Genomic DNA, 21,280 nt, shown 5'->3' with positions numbered 1-21,280 from the left:
GCTGGGCTCCTCTGCTGTGTGACAGTGGCTGGGACTTCCCTTTGACGGCCGGCCAACTGGTCCTGTGAGCCGTGTGGCAGGCCAAGCCTCCCCCTCCCCAGTCCCCCGGTTCCTGCTCCTTCCACGGGGGTCAGGCGTGCACCGTGGACTCCTCTCCGTCCCCCACCCCCTGCAGCATGTCGCTTCAACAGCTAACCCCATCTTGGCGTCTACTGCTCAGGAGACCCAAACTAACACAGTTACTTTATCCATCAACTGGGGACAGTGATGGGGTCTACCGCTCCTAAGGTTTTGTGAAGATTAAATTAGTCAATCCACTGAAGCATGAAGAAAGGCCCGGGCAAACAGTAACTGTTCAACAGAACGTCAGCAACGAAGAGGAGCCCTCGTGTTGCAGAATGTTCCAGATACTTCAAGTGCTCCAACCGCCGGCGTGTGTGCTTCTCTCAGCGGCCGTGTGTTAGCGGGCTGGTGGGACAGGACAATTTTAATGTGGGAAGCAAAATGGCCTCTTTGGTTCCAGAAGGGACAAAACTCAATTTAAAACTCAGGTCTTCCAATTTCCTTGCTTAAAAGTCTTTGCACATAGGAAATACGGCAACTCTACAGGAAGGGAGGCTTGCGTGCAGTCTGTGTGAGGACGCTGGCACTGCAGTCTCTAGGAGTCATGCGGGACCGAGAGCCAGACCGTGGATCTCAAACAGTGGACACGAGTCCCTTCTCAGTTCCACACCTCGGCTGTGGGGGTGAATCCTTGTTTTCGGACGTGCGCTCTACAGAACAGTGGTCAGATCTTCCCGGGAGGTCTGTACGAACCAAAGTGGAAACATCCTCTGACGCCAAGCCAAAGGCTGACATCTGCTGAGTTCCCAGCTTCCTATGTCCCCTTCATGCTCCAGGAGCTCAGAGGAAGGGCAGAAGGAGGCAGTAGGGGCCCAGCCCAGAAACGGCTCTAGAAGAGCCGGAATCACAGAGGTGTGCGAGGCGAAGCCCAGTGCGGGCAGTGGCCAGGAGGAGCACCAACTCTTTAAGGAGAAAGTCAAAATTCAGGTTCCCAAAACAGCGACTTCAGGATATGTTACCTTTTTACATGTTGGGGAGATACCACGGCAATAACTAACTTGCAAAGATAACACAGCTGAAAGGAGCAGACAGAGACCCCAGAGGGCACTGACGGTGGAGGGAAGGTGGGGGCAAGGCGCCTAGGGCCATCTCAGCACCCTGAACAGCTCCCGGCCCCCAGCGCTGGCCCGCTAAATGGTGATGGAGCAGAGGAAGGTGGATAAAATCAGACAAACGAAAATGGACAATTAGAGGTTGAAAATACATGCTCAAGAAAAAGAAAGAGAAATGAAATCAACCTTTTCTTAGGGGAACAGGAAAGAGTTGGAAACAAGCAAGGAAGACAGGTGTGCATTTTGAAGTGTCCATGAGCTACGCCCAAAAGACAGGGCCGAAGGTCTGCCATGGAAAAAAGGAGCATGAGCGCCTGTTCCCACTGGACCACGGCCTGCCTTAGAAAGTCAGAATGGGCATGGGGCCCTAGATTTGCAAAATGAGAACGCTCTGGAGGGGTGTTTCACATCCGTGCCAATGTCTAACACTACTTAACTGTATACTTAAAAATGGTTAAGATGGTACATTTGGTAAGGGGTCTTTTTTTTTTTTTTTTACTTTAATAAGATATATACTTTTTTTTTTACTATAATAAACAAATTTAAAATTTAAAAAAACAAAAGAAGAGGGCTTGGAATCAAAAGAAAAGGGTTGATCTGTACTAATGTTACTAATCTAATTACTAATTACTAATAATTCTAATTACTAATATACTAATATTCACAAAGAATATGAAATAATAAAGGTTGACTTTAAAAAGAAATAATGAATTATTTACAGAATCACACAGGACTGCAAGTCACAAACCAAACCAGGACTTGGCATTCCCAGTTCAGGGAAATAACTATTTCAGAAGAAAATGAGATTCATGAAATTTTGCGGAGAAGCAAAACTGGAAGGGGAGCTAATCATGAGAAGTTTCTCTCCAAAGCCAAGCAAAGAAATAATGAAGTCAATGTGAGAGGGAAAACGTTTAATTTTATTAGAGAAAACAGAATCCTTATAACAATGAAACTGTTATATGGGATGCAGGCAGTCAAACCATATTAAAAAAAAAAACATGTATGATATGGAACCTATAAAATTAACTTCACGAAGTCAGTATATTACTTGGAATTTTGTTATTAGAGAATTTAAAATGCTGTTTCCAACACAGCCTGACTTTTTATTTATTCATTTACGTGCCTTTGTTTTTTAAAAAAATTTATTTTTAGTAATCCACCCGATGTGGGGTTCGAACTCATGACCTCAAAGTCAAGAGTTGCACATTTCACCAACTGAGCCAGGCAGGAGCCCCACATTCTCATTTTTTACATAAAGAAATAAGAAAAACCATATAGTTTGCAGGTCCAAAGCAATACGTTAATTTTGGTCCTCTCTCTGAAAGAATGAAACTGATCGTGCTGAGGCAAGGTAAACATCCGCCCCTCGGCCCCATTACCTGTTTGGGCCCAGCTGTTCCAGAGGGGGAGGCGAGCGTGGGCAGTGTGTGCGCAGAAAACCCTCACATCTTGGGGAGCGAGCAGTTCCACAAAGTGAGACGACTCCAAGAAATCGTTCTTACAATTCAGAATTGAAGCAGCCTGTTCAGAAATGTGCACTAGCCTTCCAGACAGAAAGGAAAAAACTGCCACAAAGGTATCCTAGGAAAAAACGTTTAAAAAAACGCAAATATTGAGACACATGTGAATAATATTTCCTGAAAGGTCAATTTGTTCTAGACTCCTAATGTCATCAAAACAGGCACATACCCTGCAAAGGCAGCGCGATTCTCCAACATATGCCTTAGTGGTCCTCGAAAAACCCACATTGGATCTTCTGAAGGTCTGATTTCTATACCAGACAATGTACCTGTTCATCCTACATTGACTAAATGTGCATACGGCGTATCCACTTCCGATGCCTTCTCATTTGCAAACCGACAGGACTGTCTTCTCATGACCAATACGTAACTCCAGGCTTTACGACCACGCTCAAGAGCCGCCTCCTTCAAGACACTGTCTTGGACACGCCTCGCTACGTAAGAATCATGTCTCCCATTTGTTCTATGAGACAGCAGTGACATTTACAAACTGACCACTGTTCCTGTCCCCTACCACTGGCATATCCTTCTAAGTTTTATCTTGAAGATCTTAAAGGGAAAATGTTATCTTAAACTTCTCCTTGTTTCTTCCAACTCCACCACACCCACCAGAGTCCCATAAACACCGCAGTCAGTGAAACAAACACTGCTGTGATCTCAGGGAGCGCTCTCGCTCCGACATGACAAGATCTCTACGTCTGAGGTCTAAACGTGAAACCAAGCCATGCCCATCCCAACAACGAAGCATGAGGCTGAATGATTCTGCCAACGCGAAGAGATTCAAAAAAGATACACAACATGTCTCTTGTACAATTTTACAGAAAGATGACAGCATCTCAACTCAGCTGGTTCTAAAATCCAGCTGTTACAACTTGAAGGAGTAAGTATTGGAACTAAGAATGATATAAATACAAATTAACAATTCGGAAATTAGAATAAAATGAGAGCAGTTACGCTGCAGTTTATTTTTTATTTTTTTATTTTTGGTCGAGAGATCGCAGGGGTGCTCAGGAGGCAGGGGCGGCTGGTGAGGGGAGCCCAGCAGACCACCACCCCCGGGCCGCCACCTGAGTTTACATCTGTGCTCTCACCAGGGCAGCAGAAACTAAGTACAGGATGCCTCCTGGGCAGCCTCTGGTGTTTGCCTCGCATCATGGTTACTGAAGCTCCAACGTTATTAGGTTTCAGTATCTACGTCTAGATAAAGTTGTTAGGAAAAAGCACGCAGGCTGATATGGCAAAATGTGTGGATTCTTACTGTGTTTTTGGAAGGGTAGCCCGAGGTAGCCGTTCCCAGCTCCTTGAGACTGTAGGTGGTCGCAGATGCTTGAGGTGCTCCACTCTGACTGAGGGTCTGGGAAAACCCACTGTTTGCTAAGAAACACAGGAAAATAAACAGGTAGTCCAGTGACAGCGATAACTTAAGGAGATCATTTTTTTTTTAAGATTTTATTTATTTATTTGAGAGAGAGACAGTGAGAGAGAACATGAGAGGCGAGAAGCAGACTCCCCGTGGAGCTGGGAGCCCGATGCGGGACTCAATCCCAGGACTCCAGGACCGTGACCTGAGCTGAAGGCAGCTGCTCAACCAACTGAGCCACCCAGGCGCCCTAAGGAGATCATTTTTACCACCCTTGAAGTTGGCCTGTTTTTTAGGATGAGGACACCTCGGCGTGTCTGCCTCAAAACCACATCATCATCTTTCATCTAAAACACTGACAGTTGTACCAACGTCGAGCCTTTGGTGTTTAGGATTTTCTGATGTTCTGTGTCACAAGGAGCAAGCTCCATATAAGGTATGAAAACCCCAAATCCCAAATACATGCACGTAGTATGTTTAGGACAGAAATATTACTTTCGTATTCAGGACCTGTGTGTCATACATGACATCACAGAGGTTTGCGCTAGCTAAAGAAAATGTGTACTTTGTTAAATCCCTGAAAAAGAAAGGTCAGAGATAGAAAGGGAAAGGTGCTAGCAGTGGTTCGTTTTTAATTTGGCGAATTCCTTGGCAAGGATGCGGAGAAAGGGGAACCCTCCCCCACTGTCAGTGGGAAGGCAAGCTGGTGCAGCCACTCTGGCAAAAAGCATGGAGGGTCTTCAAAAAGTTGGAAATAGGGGTATCCTATGACCCAGCAATCGCACTACTGGGTATTTACCCTAAAGATACAAATGTAGTGATCCCAAGGGGCATGTGCACCCCAATGATTATAGCAGCAAAATCCAATAGCCAAAATATGGAAAGAACCTAGATGTCCATCAACAGATGAATGGATAAAAAAGATGTGGTATACACAATGGAATACTATGCAGCCATCAAAAGAAATGAAATCTTGCCATTTGCGATGACGTGGATGGAACTAGAGGGTATTATGCTGAGCGAAATAAGTCAATCAGAGAAAGACAATTATCATATGATCTCCCTGATATGAGGAAGTGGAGAGGCAACGTGGGGGGCTTGAGGGGTAGGGAAGGAAAAAACGAAACAAGATGGGATCGGGAGGAAGACAAAGCATAAGAGACCCTTAATCTCACAAAACAAACTGAGGGTTGCCGGGGGGCAGGTAGGCAGAGGGTGGTTGGGTGATGGATATTGGGGAGGGTATGTGATATGGTGAGTGAAGTATGTAAACCTGGAGATTCACAGACCTGTACCCCTGGGGCTAATAATACATTATATGTTAATAAAAAAAAATTAATTTGGCAAATTCGTGACATACCATGAATGCATTGCAACTGTATGTGGATGACATGGAAAGGCGAGCTGTATTTACCAAATGTGTTTTTTCCCCAATACCCTGAGAAAACCATGATCCTTTAAAAAGCGAGCTTTAAAATGTGCTAAACTCTGCTCTCCTAAAGCAAATCATCAAAACATGGCAGAGTCGCTCAACAACAGTTCCTAAACTATGACACAAGGTTCTCCTGATGTTCCTAATTTGCCAAACCAAGACATGATACAATTCATGTGGATTTATTTGCTCATCTCACATCAAGCACCACAAACGCTCAAAACATTTCGGGGACCAGAACCAAACTGACAGCTCTCCCGGCTTGGCCCACGTTTACAAACAAAATGATATACTCCCAGGACTGTACTTTTTCTCCTGCGCATTTACCTTGTACTCTGTGCACGCAGTGAAGGGCATAGTTGAGGGCATCGACAGTGCTTGGCTTACTGTGTCTCCCTGATGGGAAGTATTTTTTCATTTCTTGCACAAGCATTACAAGTTCTTCAGAAACTCTGTTTCTATCTTGCTGTTCACTGTAAGACAAAACAAAACAAAACAAAGAACCAACCCATCGATTCACACTTTCAAATAAAATTAAAATTCAAAACAAGAGCAGCCCGCCTTGATCAAACGTGGCAAGCAACTTTCTAAGTGCTTCCTACGGATCATCTCATTTTGTTCCCAGGTTTATTTTCCCCTTTGGAAGGTGGGGGATCCTGGCCAAAGAAACTGGTAAACATCAAACATCTTCCATTTTTTCTATTTTTTCTCATCCCTACTGCAGCTCCCCCGCTCAGATAAATCCTTAACCACTGTTCCCGAACCTCCGGCACTCTTTGGTACTTCCTCACAGTTTCCCAGGGCTTTTCATTCCATTGTCTGAGGATCCCCCTGAACTTTCTCCTGGGCTTACAAACAAAAGGATAAAGCGATTTAAGCCCCCCAGTTCCTGTACTAGCCCTGGAAGAACAACAAACAGATCAGGCCTGTCACCTATTACTGCTCTCCACCTGTAGGCTCTGCAGTTGGAACTTCTGGCTCCACATCTCCTCCTGTCCTCTCCCCAGGGCCTCCGAGGCCCGGGCCTGCGCTCTTTCAAGTTCCAGAGGCTCAGTTCCCCTGGAGTCCAGACATTCACGGCCGGACCTTTCCAGGTCTTCACAGGGGTCCATCTTCTGCTCAGCAGCCCTCGGTCTGTCGCCTGCTTCCTTTTCACCTTGCAGTCAGCGACAGGAATTTATTTCTCATTTTGGACCTCGCCATTGCCTTAGCGAAGATGACTGGTCATCAGGAGCCGGCGGATACGGGTCCCTGGTCACCTGGCCGGTTTCCTCTGCAGGATCTCCATGCAGTCTCCGATGGCTCGGCTCACGGGGGCAGCCTGGGGAAGCGGGTGGGGGGAACGCGACTGAGGGGACAGGTGTCCAGTGACACGGGCGATATGCTGCGGACGCCGGGCTGTGACAACCCCGCCCCCCTCCAGGCTCCCGCATTCGCAGGCCTGCCCACCCGCGGCTCCCACCCGCGACGTGCGCCCAAAACTGGACCTGGGAGTGCGGAAGTTCCAGCACCAAGTTCAGCAGCCCCAGGTTCCCCCGGGCCCAGAACGGAGGGCGGACTCGGGGAGATCTCCCCGCCCCAGCAGAGTACTCACCAGCTGCCGCCGCCGCCGCTCGCCCCACCCGGCCGCCGGGCAGCAAGCAGTCCCGAGGCACGCCGCGTGCTGGCTGCCGCCGGCGCCGCGCCCCCCGTGCGCCACGTGACGCTGCCCCGCCCCCAGCCGCGCGATTGGCTGCCGCGGCCGGCTCTGCGCGCCCCCATTGGCTCGAGGGCGGAGCCCGCGCCGGGCGCCCGGTTACATAACCCGAGGCGAGTGGGAGGGGAGAAGGCCGGAGAGCGAGTTACATGACGCCGGGGGTCGGGCGAAGGTAGGTGCTCGGCCAATCCCGGCAGGCCGGCGCGTAGGCGGGGGGCGGAGGGGCCCGGAGGGGGCTGGAGCTCAGGCCGCGCTAGTCGAGTGCTCCGCCCCCTTGGGGGGTGGGGAACGGGACCACCAGGAGGCCGGAGCCAGCGCGACAGGGATAGGGCGCTCGAGCCGCCAATCACGAGGGGGCGGGACCCGAGCGGGGTTGGCCGGCCCCCACGTGAGGGGCGCGAGATCAGGCTGCTGGGCGCGCAGGTGGCCGGGGTGGGGGCGAGACACCCAGGGGCGCCGTCGCGCCAGGCCCGGCCGCGGGAAGAAGCGCTGGACGTCCGAGCGCCTGGTCTGCACCTTCTCGGGTTCCCTTTTTGCATCTTGCTCAACCTTGGTGCTTCGCGCCCGCCAGCTCCGGGGGCTCGGAGGTGTTGACCCCGGAGCAGTCCCGGGAAGATCAAAGCCTGTTTCAGAAACGGAATTTTGACGGCGGACTTTGAACATTTCCCTGGTTCCTGAAGTTACAGGTTGATTTGTCAATTGGGGGAAGACGAGTGTATGTTAAGAGACACCGTTTCAGAAAAGGAAGGTGTAGCCACGCCCTTTGTAAAAATATCAAGTCTGAAGGTTTTTTAGATTGTGTGTCGACTCCTCCGAAGGGCAGAGCTCCGCCCCTTTTCAGTGTCGGGTACACGAAAAATGTTCAGTATTTTTTGGAAAAATGAAAGGAGTTGTACAGAAAAGGGGTGAGTGAAGTGTGCCAGTTGTTCACGTCATGTATTGGATAAACCACCTCCTTTTTCCAAATGACGGCAGATGTCCGTCTCCTCTCGTTTTGTCGTTTTGTCACACTGCGTTCGTTCAACAGACACTTACTGAGCAGATGATCTGGGCCGGGATGACTGTGGTCCCCGAGAAAGAGTGGTGGCCAAAGTCCCTGCCATTCAGGAAGTCTACCTTTTATGAAGGCGGAAGACACAAGCAAGTGGATAGGCTGGGTGCAATGTGAAATGCGGGTGGGAGGGGGGTGAAGGGTGAGGGACGCAACAGACACGTTAACCTGGTGATCGGGGAAGCCGCTGGGACAGGGCGACCTGAAACCTGAGTGTGTGTGTGGTGGGGGTGCGGGTACGGGTGGCCCGAAGGGAGGGGGCAAAAGACACCTGCAGAGGCTCTGGCAGAGCAGGTGTGTTGTTCAGGAACAGAAAGAACATCTACTTAGGAGAATTCCCAGAGGGAGGAGAAATAGTTTGAGGGGCGATCAGGAAGTCAGGAAGGGCCAGATTATAATTAGGGAACACGATTTGGGTTTTCTTCTAAAGGGAGCAGAAAGAGGATCTGAAGCAAGAGAGCGATCTGTATTGGCCAGACTTCTACCCAGGGAGTGGGTAACAGGTGGCTGTTAGTTACACGAAGAGGGCTGCGGACCAGTTGGACTAGGGTGGTGCCAGGAAGGACGGTCTAGACATGGGAGGCATCTGGGGCACAGAACCTTGCGGATGAGTTGAGTGTGTGTGTGTGTGAGAGAGTGATCAAGGGTGACTCCTGGGTCTTTGGTGTAAGCAGAGCTGCATGTCATGGGTCATCAGCATAGACGGACAGGTCTGGGGAGAGTAAGTTCTGAAGAGGGGAGAATGGAGACTTGTTTCCCACACGTTATGTTTGAGCACGCAGGTGGGATTGTCAGGTGGGTGACTGGATGTCCCAGCCCGGGATGCAGGGGAGAGGCCAGGTATGGCGAGAGGGCTGACGTTTGGAAGAGGCCAGAGTCCCTACAGCATTTACAGTCACGGGTGAAATTCTCAACAGGAAAATGCAGATAGAGGAAGGCCAAAGGCCAAGGCGGGGGTGGGGGGGTTTAGGCGTGGAGATTTAAAGGCCAAGCAGAGAGCCAGGTGAAGAATAAGGAGCCATAGAGGAGGTTGAAAGAAAAGCAGAAGAACGTTGGGTCATGGGAGCTAGATAAATATTTCAAGGAGAGAGCTATTCACCGTATCAAATGCTGGTGATGCACAGGGTATGACAAGGGCAGAGAAATTTCTGTGGTGCTTCACCGAGATGGTGACCTTGGTTAAGGATGTCCCAGTGGTGTTGGCTGAAGAAAAGTGCAATGGGGGGCAGTAACCACGGCAAGCTGTGGGGAGGGGTTTTGCTGTGCGGGGCTGTAGACAAGTGTTTATTTGCCCAAGGGAGGGACATAGGGACCACATTAGGGTCTGATGGGGTGACCAATAGGGTCGGAGAAGGGATGAAGCAGGAGGAGGAGCCGCAAAGGGAATGGCTGGAGGGAAGGCTTCCACTAGGCTCGGACCCAGAGCCTGGGCTAAAGACAGGCACTTGTGTTAACAGGAGATTGCCCATGGTCCTGACAGTATAAAGACAAGTAGAAGATTTTGCAGTGCACTTAGCTTGCTACTTAGGGGATGAAGGGGAAAAAAATCAATTGTTTTCTAATAATTATGCCATAATTGACTTATTTAGTAAATTGTGGTTTCATAGATTGTATTTTCTGCTAGTGTAAAAAGCAGCTCAGTTATAAATAAGGATGCTTTTTTAAGATTTTATTTTTAAGTAATCTCTATACCCAATGTAGGGCTCAAACTCACCACTCTGAGATCAAGAGTCTCACGCTCCACCAACTGAGCCAGCCAGGCGCCCCCAAGGATGCTATTTTTAAATGCACTGAGCAGTCCAGTCAATTTTAAACAAATAATCCTCACTCAAAACCAATTAAAAAAAAATCATCATACTTTTAAAAAACATTCTTTTAGTGATGCAAATATGGAATTATCACGTAGGATGCACAACTCATTCGAAAATACATATGAGTTGAGGGGAATTTGCCATATCCTTTGACTGAAATTGTCATCAGGAAGGCAACTGTTCACAAACATCGCATTTCTCCTTCCAGTGACATGTGGTCCCTGCCACCTGAGGTTAGGCGGGGTCGTGTGACTTGCTTTGGCCAGGAGTGTGAGCAGAACTAAGAACCGCACTTGCAGATGGAAGCTTTGAGAGCAGCGCACAGTTCCTGATGTTCTCCTCCTGCCACAGTGGTAACCTGAAACAAATGTTTACAGGAAGTCCCTCCCCGAGGGACTGACGGTAGAACCTTCCTGTTGGCTGGCTTTGGACTTGAGGCATGAGTGAGGAAATAACTTCAAGCTGTTGAGATTTGGAAAACGTTTATTACGTAGCGCTCCAGCACCTTCTGGGTGATCTGTATGGTCACAACAAGTAACAGCAAGTGCAGTGGACTGGTCTGGCGTGGACACTGGATGGATGGTGGTGCCATTTTCTGGAACAGACTCTGTTAACGGTAGGAAGAGGAGCGTGCTGCAGGGGAATGCCTAATTCTGTTTGGTCCACTAGGCCAGGAATCCTCAGTACATTCAAGATAGAGATGTGGGAAGAGATAAGATTGCCCCTGGGGAGACTGAGTAGAATGGAAAGAGGTTGGCTGAGGACCCAGTTGACTGAGGAATCCTGACATTTACAGGAGAGGCAGAAAAGAGCCCTTTATGGTAGATTTTCCTTCAAAATCTTAAGGAGCCAAAATTTATATAGATCTCATTATATAAAGGTCCCGAACAAATGGTACGATTCTGCTGTAGGTGCTTTACCAGGACGCGATAGCATGGCAGACAAGAAAAGTGGCGACCATCTTTCCAAGGTCAAGGCAATGGAAGAAGTCAACCATTTCTCTCTCAGGTTTATATAGGCAACTGGCATTTCACTGTAATCATAAGCAAAGGCTACTTCTACCCATATTGTATTGTTCCCTGGAGGTGGTAGATTAAGAGTGGAAGTGTGGAATTCTCACACCCTAGGGGAAGGGTGTTCAGAATCAAAAGGAGAGCTGTGTTTGGAGAAGGTTCCTGCCCGTCCACCTTCCCTTTCCCCGAGGGCCACAGAGGCAGCTCGCTATCCCACCAAAGAGGGCCAGCTCTGTGGTCTTTGAAGAACGTGTATTTAAGAAACTCAAAAGCCAGCTCCTGAGCATTCTGGCAATTATAGGAAAGCCAGCGCCCCCACCCCTCATCTCCTATACTTCTCACGAGAGGAAGGGTTTGCTTGGGTTCACTAGGGTAGGGGAAAATGCTGGGGGCTGGGGAGAAGAGGAAGTGCATTTGGGGGTTTCTAAGTGAGAAGGGAGGCCAGCAACAAGGAATGCCAGTTTTGTGACTTGGACCGCGCACAGCGATTCTTCTACAAGCAACACAAGATACCAGAATCATGCTTATAAACAGTTTATTCAGTTCATTAGAGTGGGTAAGTTCCCAGCTAAATGCACAGATACAAGCAAGGTGCCCCCGGGTCAGTGCAGGAGCCAGCGGGTTACAGGGACCGGGCACGAGGCAAGGAGAGAGCACCAAGGTTTCTGAGTCAGACCCGGCCAGAGCCCCTGAGCAGAGGGCGGCCTCAAGGCCTGCCCCACTCTGACGGCTGCTTCCTTCCTCCTGTGGGGCGTCTTGCAGGGCGTGTCCTCAACACGGCAGCGTCTCAGTGAGGCCAGGGCGAGAGATGCTAAAGGGAGCCCGTGTCCTGGTGCACCTCAACTGCTGCTTTGTGAGTCACACGCTGGCATATGGACAAGAATTTTAGAATCCTCTAGTAACCACGGGTCAGGGTGGTAAGACCTCAGCATTTCTCCCTTGGAGCCTCCTTGCCTGTTTGCATGCCAACCTGAATTCCCATCCTTAAGCCACCCGCCCTGATGGTAAAAGTCTCACGTACACCACAAGTCTCTCAGGTGACAAAGCTGTTTCCAAAGCAGCATCTTGTACAGTTTCTGACGTTGACGAAAGAAAGAGTCTCTGGTTAGCTGTCCTCTGGGAACAATCATCCACCCCTGACCAAGGCCCGGTAGAAGGTACAATTCAGAAGACAGATTTAGGAAGTGGGATATGGATAAAAACAGGAAAACAAACTACCAAAGGCTATCGTTTATGCGGACCGGGCCAGTTAATGACCAGTTCACAGATGGTCTCCTTCGAAGGCTGCAGGACTGCTGCTCCCATAATTATCAGAGGCCCTACTGAGCTCAGGCTCTCGGGAGGAGATGCTCAGAGTCTGGCTTACACCTGCTCTTGCCCCTGGGAGAAATGCGGACTCGGGGAGCTGCACCACCCACAGCACTCCAGAGGCAAGACAGGCCTGTCAGGATGGAGAGGGTTCACAGACAGTATTACAACTTTAATTCTGAAGGGCACCTTAAGTTCCATTTGTCACTTTTTTGAATTTATGTCAGGAACAGACGTAAGGACACTGTACTGGGCATTCAACTTTTTGGCAAAATAGAAACTTTGGTCATAGCCATAGTTCTGTAAAAATGTTTTAAAGAGGCTATTTCTGATTAAAATACTATTTTTAGCAAGTGATACAAAAACAGTAACAAGAAAGTAAACATCTTCATATCTAATGTAAGAGCAGAAACTCTTTATCCACGTCTTATTTTTAAATACAGCGCAAGAGTCAGTAGTGCTTATAAACAGTAGAAAATTCTCTTCTAGGGAATCCGAAAAATAGCAAAGTAAGGCACAACCTGTTACTGTTACAGATTTGCTTAGGCAGTAGTGTTCTTTCTGGAAGGCACAAACTGGAAATCTGATTACCTAAAGGCTTAGAATGTGGTTCAGAAGATGTCATACGGCAGGGACGGCTAGCCTGGAACAAATTCCCTTAACTGGAATTAATGGCAATTCCTCAGACAACCTTACTTCAAGGTGACAACACTCGGGAAGTTAAGAGACGCTCTTCATCAGCCACTCGGCCATCTGTGAAGGCACCGGGCCGGGCGTGGGCTGGGCGGCCGCACTTCAAGTTCGGAGTGTTTATGACATCACAAAGGCACATGGCCTAGAAATTCAACTTTACAGTAACAAACAGAAACTAATCAGCTTAGACAGAACAGTAGGCGAGCTCGAGAATATAGCGGGTTCTAAGTCAAAGGTCTCGAAGAGGTTTCTTGAACGGCAGGCGGAGCGGCACTGGTTCTTCACGAGGAAACATTCCACACTAAGGGGGAGACAGGACAAAGCAGAGGAAACAGCAGTTCAGTCTCTCACTGCAAACCCGGAGTTAACAGTGAGCGTCACGGTCTAAATGCGCAAGTCAACTAGGCCACCTTCTTACTAGTGGCGTCTCTACACTTTGCCGAGGGCTGGAGGTCACTGTCAAGAGAAGGGGTGGGAAGAACTGCTTTTGCAAATGGTTCCCAGGGCCCGGGCAACAAACATCAACGGCCTGTTCTGGTATCACGTACGGTAGCAGGAGTGGTGATTCCGGCACTCCGACTTCTGTGCGCACAGGCATGGCCGTACCGACGGGGGCACTTCCCCCGCTACTGTCAGTACCCCGTGCCCGGGACCATGCTACGTGCCGTTCGCAGACTGAGCAGCGGTGTCCCCACAGCAAGCGGATGGGTGTTCTATTACATCCCCAGTCTCCATGTGAAGAAACTGAGGACCCGGGACATTAAGTTGCTTGCCCAGGGCTGCTCAGTTGGACGGGACCGGAGCCACAGGGGACAGGCAGTCATGCTTGTAATCAACAGACGAGACTGTTCCTCGTACGAGGAAGTATCGGATGAAAATGTGTCAGAGTGAAAACAGATGGGGCAGTGGAAATGAACACATTTTCCTCTGACTTCAAAGGATCAACGTGTGTATTTAAAAAACCCTTGGATTTTAATGAAATAATCAAGTACTTAAAACATTTACTGAAGAGGGGTACCTGGGTGGCTCAGTGGGTTAAGCCTCTGCCTTCAGCTCAGGTCATGATCTCAGGGTCCTGGGTTCAAGCCCCGCATCAGGCTCTCTGCTCGGCGGGAAGCCTGCTTCCCCCCTCTCTCTGCTTGCCTGTCTGCCTCCTTGTAATCTCTCTCTCTCTCTCTCGGTCAAATAAATAAATAAAATCTTAAAAAAAATATTTACTGAAGAAAATGAAAATCTTTGGAGTGAACTAGTAATTCTGAGGGAATTTTTTATTCCAAGTTCTTGTACGTGATGTCAGCGGTCACCACACCGAGAAGACCTGAATAGTGGATTTCTGCCAGAAGAACTCACCGATGATGATGATGATTATGATGACGACGACGACAATCCCTATGGCCCACATCTGCAACAAAACAGAGACCATCTCACATTTCCAAACATATAGACAAGCGTGCTCACTGAAGACTGTAATATTCTAGTCATGGACCGAGAAGTTAAGGTACACTATAATCTGAAATAATTCAGTTTTTAAAGCCTAAATTTGCTGTTCTCGATTATAGTATGAAGTTATTTATCTGCTTTTTAGAAGATGGTCCAATGATCTGTGGTCCCTAGGAAGGCATCTGCATGGGCTACTAAACCCGTCTTGTGCATCGGGGAGTGTCACTCATGTGCCCTAAGGGGCTAGATACATCTGAGCTGCGGCAGGTGTTAAGGTCTGCTCTGGGGTGCGCTGCTGGGGGGCTGCTTTCTGCATTTCTGTGGAGCATACTGGCTTTCAAGCACCCCTATCCTGTGCCGCTGGAGCCTTTCACTGAACCACAGGCCAGTGGGCTGCCAACCCCAGCCCTTTCCTGCCACTGTGTGTGCAGGGCTTTGCGGGGGTAGAGATGTGGAAGGGCCTTGGTGGGCTGCTGACCCGATTTTGGACATTCCTGTTCTATACGCTGCTTAAGGTCAGCCATGGCTCACGGAGCATTCCTAGCTGAGGGCACGGGAAGAGGGCATGCGGTCAGGGCTCGAGACTCAGAGTCAAGCCAGAGTTCCACGTACGGGACATCAAACTCCTCTCCAACACCCGCAGGCCCTCTGAGAAGGGAGGGTGACTCCATGTAAAAACAGGCGAAAGAAAATCACCTTGCAGTTCTTCCACCAGTATTTTCTCTTCAACTTGGCAGCGCTTGTTTCAAACTGGGATGCTCCTGCCTGTAGCGCGTCTGCGCGGTCATCTAACTCCGACAGCTTCTGGTCTCTTTCCAACACCTTATCCACGTTGACTCTCATGATGTCCACCACCTGAGCGGACGCAAGCACGCCGAGTTACACAGAGAGGGAGGGGAAAACAAGCAGAACTCGCAGCGAAGTAAAAGGGCTCATTTCCCTTCGGGTCAGCACTTGGTGACTGTGAGCCACACTTTCATTTAAAAAGGAGGGAGCAGGGAGGGGCTCACTCTTTCCTGAGGAAAACACACGGCAAACTAGAAACAGAAGGCCACTTCCCTAACACGACAAAGAGCATTTGTGGAAAAACCCTCAAGTAACACCCAGGCTCAGTGGTGAAAGACGGAGATTTCTCCCCAAGATCCAGAACAAGCAAGGACGCCTGCGTTCACTAACGCCGTTCAACACTCCCCCGGGAGTTCTGGCCGGAGCAATCAGGCAAGGAAAGAACAAAAGACATCCAAATGGGGAAGAAAGAAGTAAAGTGGTAGCCATTTGCAGATGATTCCACGTATGGAATATCCTAAAGAATCCACACACTACTAGAGTCAATAAACAAGCTCAGTAAAGGCTCAGGGTACAAGACCAGCACCCAGAAATCAGAATGTTTCCATATAAGATAAATGAAAAGGAAATTTTAAAAAATTCCATATACAGTAGCATCTGAAAAAATAAAATAGTAGGGGATAAAGTGAACCAAGGAAGTGGAAGATTTGTGCACTGAAAACGAACTACAAGAAAACCTCGGAAAGGAGTCAAAGATGTAATTAAATGGGAAGACGTTCCAAGTTCCCAGATGGGAACACTTACTGTTAAGACGGCAAGATGCCTCAAAGCGCCTACAGATAAACAGATCCAACGCAATCTCTAGTCAAATGCCACGGTCCCGCCCCCATCACCATCCCCTCCCAGAAGCAGAAAACCCAGTCCTTAAATTTGTATGGAATTGCAAGGGGTCTGCATAGGCAAAACAATACTGAAAAAGAAAATGTTGGAGGACTCAGACTTTCCTTACAACCTTACAACAAAGCTACAGCAATCAAAGTAGTGGGATTCTAGCATAAGGACGGACATACGGACTGAGGAACCAGAAATTAACTCAAACTTCTATGGCCAAATGATTTTTGACAAAACTGTCAAATCACTCAGTGAGGAGGAAGATGGTCTCTTCAGCAAATGGTGCTCGGACAACGGGACAGCTGTATGCAAAAGAACGAAGCTGGACCTTTACACCTCACCCTATATATAAAAATTAGCTCAAAATAGATTGATGACCCAAGTATAACAGCTAAAAACTATAAAGCTCTTAGAAGAAAACATAAGAGCAAACATTCCTAACTTCCAATTTGGCCATGGATTTGACACCAAATCAAGAACAACGAAAGACAAAATAAACTGAACTTCAAAAAAATTAAAACCTTTTGTGCAAAAGACATTCTCAAGGATATGAAAAGACAATCTACAGAATAGAAGAAACTATTTGCAAATCATTTATCTAAGAAGGGTTTAATATCCAGAATATATATATACACATATATATGGGACTCTTGCTCCCCAACAAGGAGAGAAACAACCCAGTAAGAAGAGCCAGGCAACAGACTTGACTAGACACTTCTACAAAGAACGTAACCAAATGATCCACGAGCACATGAAAAGATATTCGACACCACTGGTCATTAAAGAAATGCAAAGCAAAACCACAATGAAATACTTCATATTCACTAAGGAGGACAGCGACACTCAGAGAAAACAGAAACGAACAAGTGTTGGTGAGGAAGCGGAGAAGCAGGGCCCCGGACCCTGCTGGAGGGAAGGCAGGCGGCAGCGGCCACTGTGTACAGGCTTGGCAGGTCCTCAAAAAGTGAAACACAAGATTACCACATAATCCAGCACTCCTGCTTCTAGACACATAGCCAAGAGAAATGAAAACATACAGCCACACAGAGATTTGTCCATGAATGTTTGCAGCAGCAGCATTCATGATAACCAAAAGGTGGAAACTCAAAAACCCCTCCACAGACGAATGGGAAACAAATTCTGTACACACACAGCACGGACCACCACTCAGCCCGAAAAAGGAAGGCGGTACTGACAGATGCTGCAACGGGGACCCTGCAAAAATGTTATGCTGAGTGCAAGAAGCCAAACCCAAAAGGCCACATGCGGCATGAACCCCTTTATCGGAAAAAGCCAAAACAGGCAAATCCACAGCCACAGAAAGCGGACTACAGGTCACCAGAACGGGAGAAAAGGGGAACGGCAAGCGAGGACTGCGCATGTCCGCGGCGTTCTTGGGGCGGGGGAGCAAAAGTAGTGAAGCAGACAGAGGTTAACGGCTGCACAACACCGAGTTCACTGAACTCCCCTGCTTGATGGCTAATTATAGGTTATGTAAATTTCACCTCAATTAAAAACAAAACAAAAAAAAAACCAACAAAATACCTCCACCTCTCCTTAAAATTCCTTTGGTTAAGAAAAAGGACCGAGTTTGAGTTTGTAAGTAAAAGAAAGCTTCATCCGGTTGGACTGGGTAAGGTGGGTAAGCACTCCACGGAAATGTCCCAAGTTTCAGAATTCAGTTACTAAACAAAACCATCAGACCAGAATATTACCAAATGATTTAATAATGCAATCTGACCTAGGTTGGATTCTGCTTTTTAAAGCAGCTAAATGCAGAAAGAGCGAGAGGTCTTTGTTGCACGCTGGCAGCTATTCGGGCTACAGAATCCTAGTCGGCATTGCTCACAGTCTTCCACTGTGGGCCTGCACATACAGAGCAGAACAAAGATGCTGGACAAAAGACCCCAGGATTCCACAAACACCGATTTGTCGGGCTGGAGCACTCTGCCAGCATCTGCCTTCGGTACGTGAATGGGTGACAGCGGGAATGGAATTCCAGAGGTTTGCTCACGCCTAGTAACCAGTGTGCCAGGCTACTCTAAGAAGCCTTTTGATGAAAAATCGGGTTGGAGGGATTCGTCTTGGTTCGAACAACCTAGAGACCTAATCCTTAAAACTCTATTACCCTATTTTATAAACTATTTTTCTTTTCAAATTGTGGCAAACTGTATCTTATAAAGTGGTTCCTGGAGGAATGCTCTCAGGAGGAGTGTCTGTGGTTCAGATACAGGATTCGGTCACGGGAAAACAAGCATGACTCCTGGAGACTGACTTCTCAGAAGCTTAGCTCATTTGTTATATTTAAGAAACAGCCAACATTTCCTTTATACTCATGCTTTTATGATACTTTTTCTAAAAAGAATTCTTTCCAGGGTGTTTCCATGTTGGTTTAAAATTCAGTTTTCAACACTGGAGACCAGTACCTCATCGACTTGATTTTGTGTCTGCTGAAGTCTTCGGTTGCTGCTGGAGGCAGCACTTGAACCTGCAGGTGCACCTGTAGACCTGAAACGTGGAAAGGCACAAGCATGAGTAAATTCTGATTTCAGATACATTTCTGTAAGGATGAAGACGTTACTCCAAGACCTCGCTGTTAGAAGTTTCAGAACTAAAGCAGAAAAGAAATCCTTTCCACAGTAATGAACAAAGGTTCTAATGACATTTCTTCGAATTCCTCTATAATTTCCAAGATTCATCCATATGTGAGAAGTGACCAGAGTCTAAAGTGAAGGTTTAACAAGCTTTACTCTGTAAGGCTGAAGCACCTGATATTAATATCAGGGATCCTAAGAGAGGGAAACTCTACTTTTTTATTGTTTAAAGGCACACATCTGCTTAAATGCACTCAATACTCTTTTGATCTCTCATTGTGGCAAGAATTGTTTTCACACTTATGAACAATTACAAAATGCCACTTTTCCACTACGGAGAAATATATTCATTTACAGAAACAGGATCAGGAACATCAAGATGTAGGGAGGAGGGGAGGGGCGGTGTGAGTGGTAAGGGGAGATGTGGTGCCTCCTCTCTTAAAAGGTTCCCCTTTTTCAAATCCTCACTGAATGCCTGTTTCTCCCCAGGCAGATCACCCTTGACCACTGTGGCTCTGAAGTCCTTATTGCTTCCATTACTTGGTTGGCTACACTTTGATTTTTCACACACACACACACACACACACACACACGCACATACACAGTCAACCCTTGAACAAGGTGGGCTTTGGGAGCGCCAACCCCTTTCCCCACCCCACAACTGAAAATCTGCACGTAACTTTTGACTCCTCCAAAAATGTAACTACTGACAGCCTACTGTTGACCAGAGGCTTTGCCAAGAACATAAACAGTCGATTTACACGTATTTTGTATGTTGTATGTATTACACAGTGCGCTCTTACAATAAAGGTCGAGAAAAACTGTTAAGGATATCGTTAAGACAGAAAACACAGTAACTGTAGTATTCTGTATTTATCAGAAAAAAACCCACGTGTAATTCACACCCATGTTGTTCAAGGGTCATCGGAACGTCTTGCCTTCTCTAGGAGATCAGACTCCTGTGTCTTAGATGGCTTTTCCCTGTACCCAAGACAGCACCAAGCATGCGTCTTCATATACCAGCTACTGATGCATCCACTGGTTCAAGTTTTTTTATACCTACCATGTGTCAAAGACCGGGGATGTAGCAGATCCCATGCCTGCCCTTACACTTAATTTTATTCTCTGATAGGTAACAGTGAAGAACCACGTACTGGTACGTCTTCTTCAAGCGTTTTCTCATTTAATCCCTATTAACTCTTAGAAGGGGGTACTACCATTAGCCCCAACTCATGGAAGCCTAAAGTGGGGTTTAGAAAGCCAACACGGCTGGTTGCACTGGAGCCTGTCTCCAGACCAGGTCCCACATGATGCTACGGATCTAGACCTTGACCACCTTAACCACCGTTGATTTCCTGGCACAGCAGCCTCAGCAGGTACACTCCAGAGTGGTGGCCCTAGCTCCTAGGAGGAACCCGAGGAAAGCACCCATTCCTTCCTCCTCCGTAGGTGAGCCATGACAGGCTGGAGGGGCACAGGGGGTCCGTGGGACTCTTGACAGAATATTACCACGGGAAACTCCCATGTTTTCAGGGGCCACTACAAGATGGCTTCTGCCTCAAGAGGGAAGGTCTACAGCTCTGCTCCCGAGTCCGCTCTGACCGCTGCTGCCTCTACACACAGGGCCGAGGTCCTTTCCCTTGTAACTTCCGGAGCCCAGCCCAGCACCAGGCGGCAAACGGGCGCTCCAGGTCTAGGGCAGGGGCCACCGCTCCTCTGGGGAGCCTCGGGCCGGGGGTTAGGGGAAGGGGAGAAGGGGTAGGGTCCAGGTAGGGACCGTGGAGGGAGGGGGCGTTTCCTAGCTCCGGGAATCCCCCGGCAGCCCCGCCCCCGCCTCTTCCGCGACCGCCGGACCGCCGCGGGGCAGGCTCCGCCCGCCGGCAGCCCGTAGCCGCGGGGCCGCCGCCCATCCCTGGGCCTCCGGAGCCACCGCGCAGGCCCGCGTCCGAGCGGCTGAAGGGGGCGGAGGGGGGAACCGAGCCAGGGGAGGATCCCAGCCGCGGGCCACCGTCTCCCGGAGTCCGAAGCCAACCCGCGTCTCGCCGCGTCACTCACATTTTGGTGGCGGCGGGCGACGGTCAGCAGAGCGGCGCAGCGGGACCGAAGGCCGGGAGCTGGGCGGGGCGGCGGCGCGGGGCAGATGACGTCGCCGGGCGCGTCCGCGGAGGGGCGCGCCGGAAGGGGGCGGGGCCACCCGGGAGGGCGGGGCGCGAGCTGACCGCGCGAGGCGGGGCGCCTGGCGCGTCGGGCCCGGGGAGGGGGACAGTGTCGGTAAATGGGGGCGGGGCCATTTCCCTGGCCGTGACAGTACAGGGGACTGCGTGCTTCTGCTGGTGGTCCTGGAGACCCCCGTTCCCCCGGGAAACTGGTTAAAATAAGATCGGAAGGCGCTCTGGGAGTATTTATCACCGGCGTCCGTAGGGTAGACTCCCTCTCTCCGCGTGCTCGTTGGCGACTCAAGCGTCTGTCCCTGCGCGGGCCGTACCCGTCTGTGTACGGGAGCCCGG

The 21,280-nt window shown here is 49.0% G+C and overlaps 2 protein-coding genes across 2 annotated transcripts in view; both read right to left on the bottom strand.

The window, feature by feature from the left end:
- PER3 (period circadian regulator 3) overlaps positions 1-7,182 on the bottom strand; it is a 58,682-nt gene extending 51,500 nt beyond the window's left edge. Inside the window, 5 exon segments of the mRNA XM_082686553.1 lie at positions 2,558-2,759; positions 3,957-4,072; positions 5,818-5,963; positions 6,424-6,811; positions 7,085-7,182. Coding sequence (XP_082542679.1) covers positions 2,558-2,759; positions 3,957-4,072; positions 5,818-5,963; positions 6,424-6,602 — 643 coding nt within the window. The 5' untranslated portion in view covers positions 6,603-6,811; positions 7,085-7,182.
- A 4,397-nt stretch (positions 7,183-11,579) lies between these two features.
- Positions 11,580-20,960, bottom strand: VAMP3 (vesicle associated membrane protein 3). The gene is made up of 5 exons (XM_082685296.1): positions 20,829-20,960; positions 18,606-18,687; positions 15,199-15,357; positions 14,413-14,464; positions 11,580-13,363 (listed from the first exon to the last, which is right to left on the bottom strand). Coding segments are annotated over exons 1-5 (315 nt in total). The 5' UTR covers positions 20,831-20,960; the 3' UTR covers positions 11,580-13,343.
- Positions 20,961-21,280: the final 320 nt, after the last annotated feature.

Source organism: Mustela nivalis, assembly GCF_964662115.1.
Source record: "Mustela nivalis genome assembly, chromosome: 10".
Taxonomy (NCBI): Eukaryota; Metazoa; Chordata; class Mammalia; order Carnivora; family Mustelidae; genus Mustela; species Mustela nivalis.
This window is presented reverse-complemented; position numbering and strand designations above follow the sequence as displayed.

What these genes read in the sequence shown, in the direction of transcription:
- VAMP3 (XM_082685296.1), bottom strand. An exon ending in ACTGGTGGAAGAACTGCAAG is followed by an intron (nt 14,465 to 15,198) that starts GTGATTTTCTTT and finishes GTTTTGTTGCAG; the next exon opens with ATGTGGGCCATAGGGATTGT. An exon ending in CATAATCATCATCATCATCG is followed by an intron (nt 13,364 to 14,412) that starts GTGAGTTCTTCT and finishes TCTCCCCCTTAG; the next exon opens with TGTGGAATGTTTCCTCGTGA.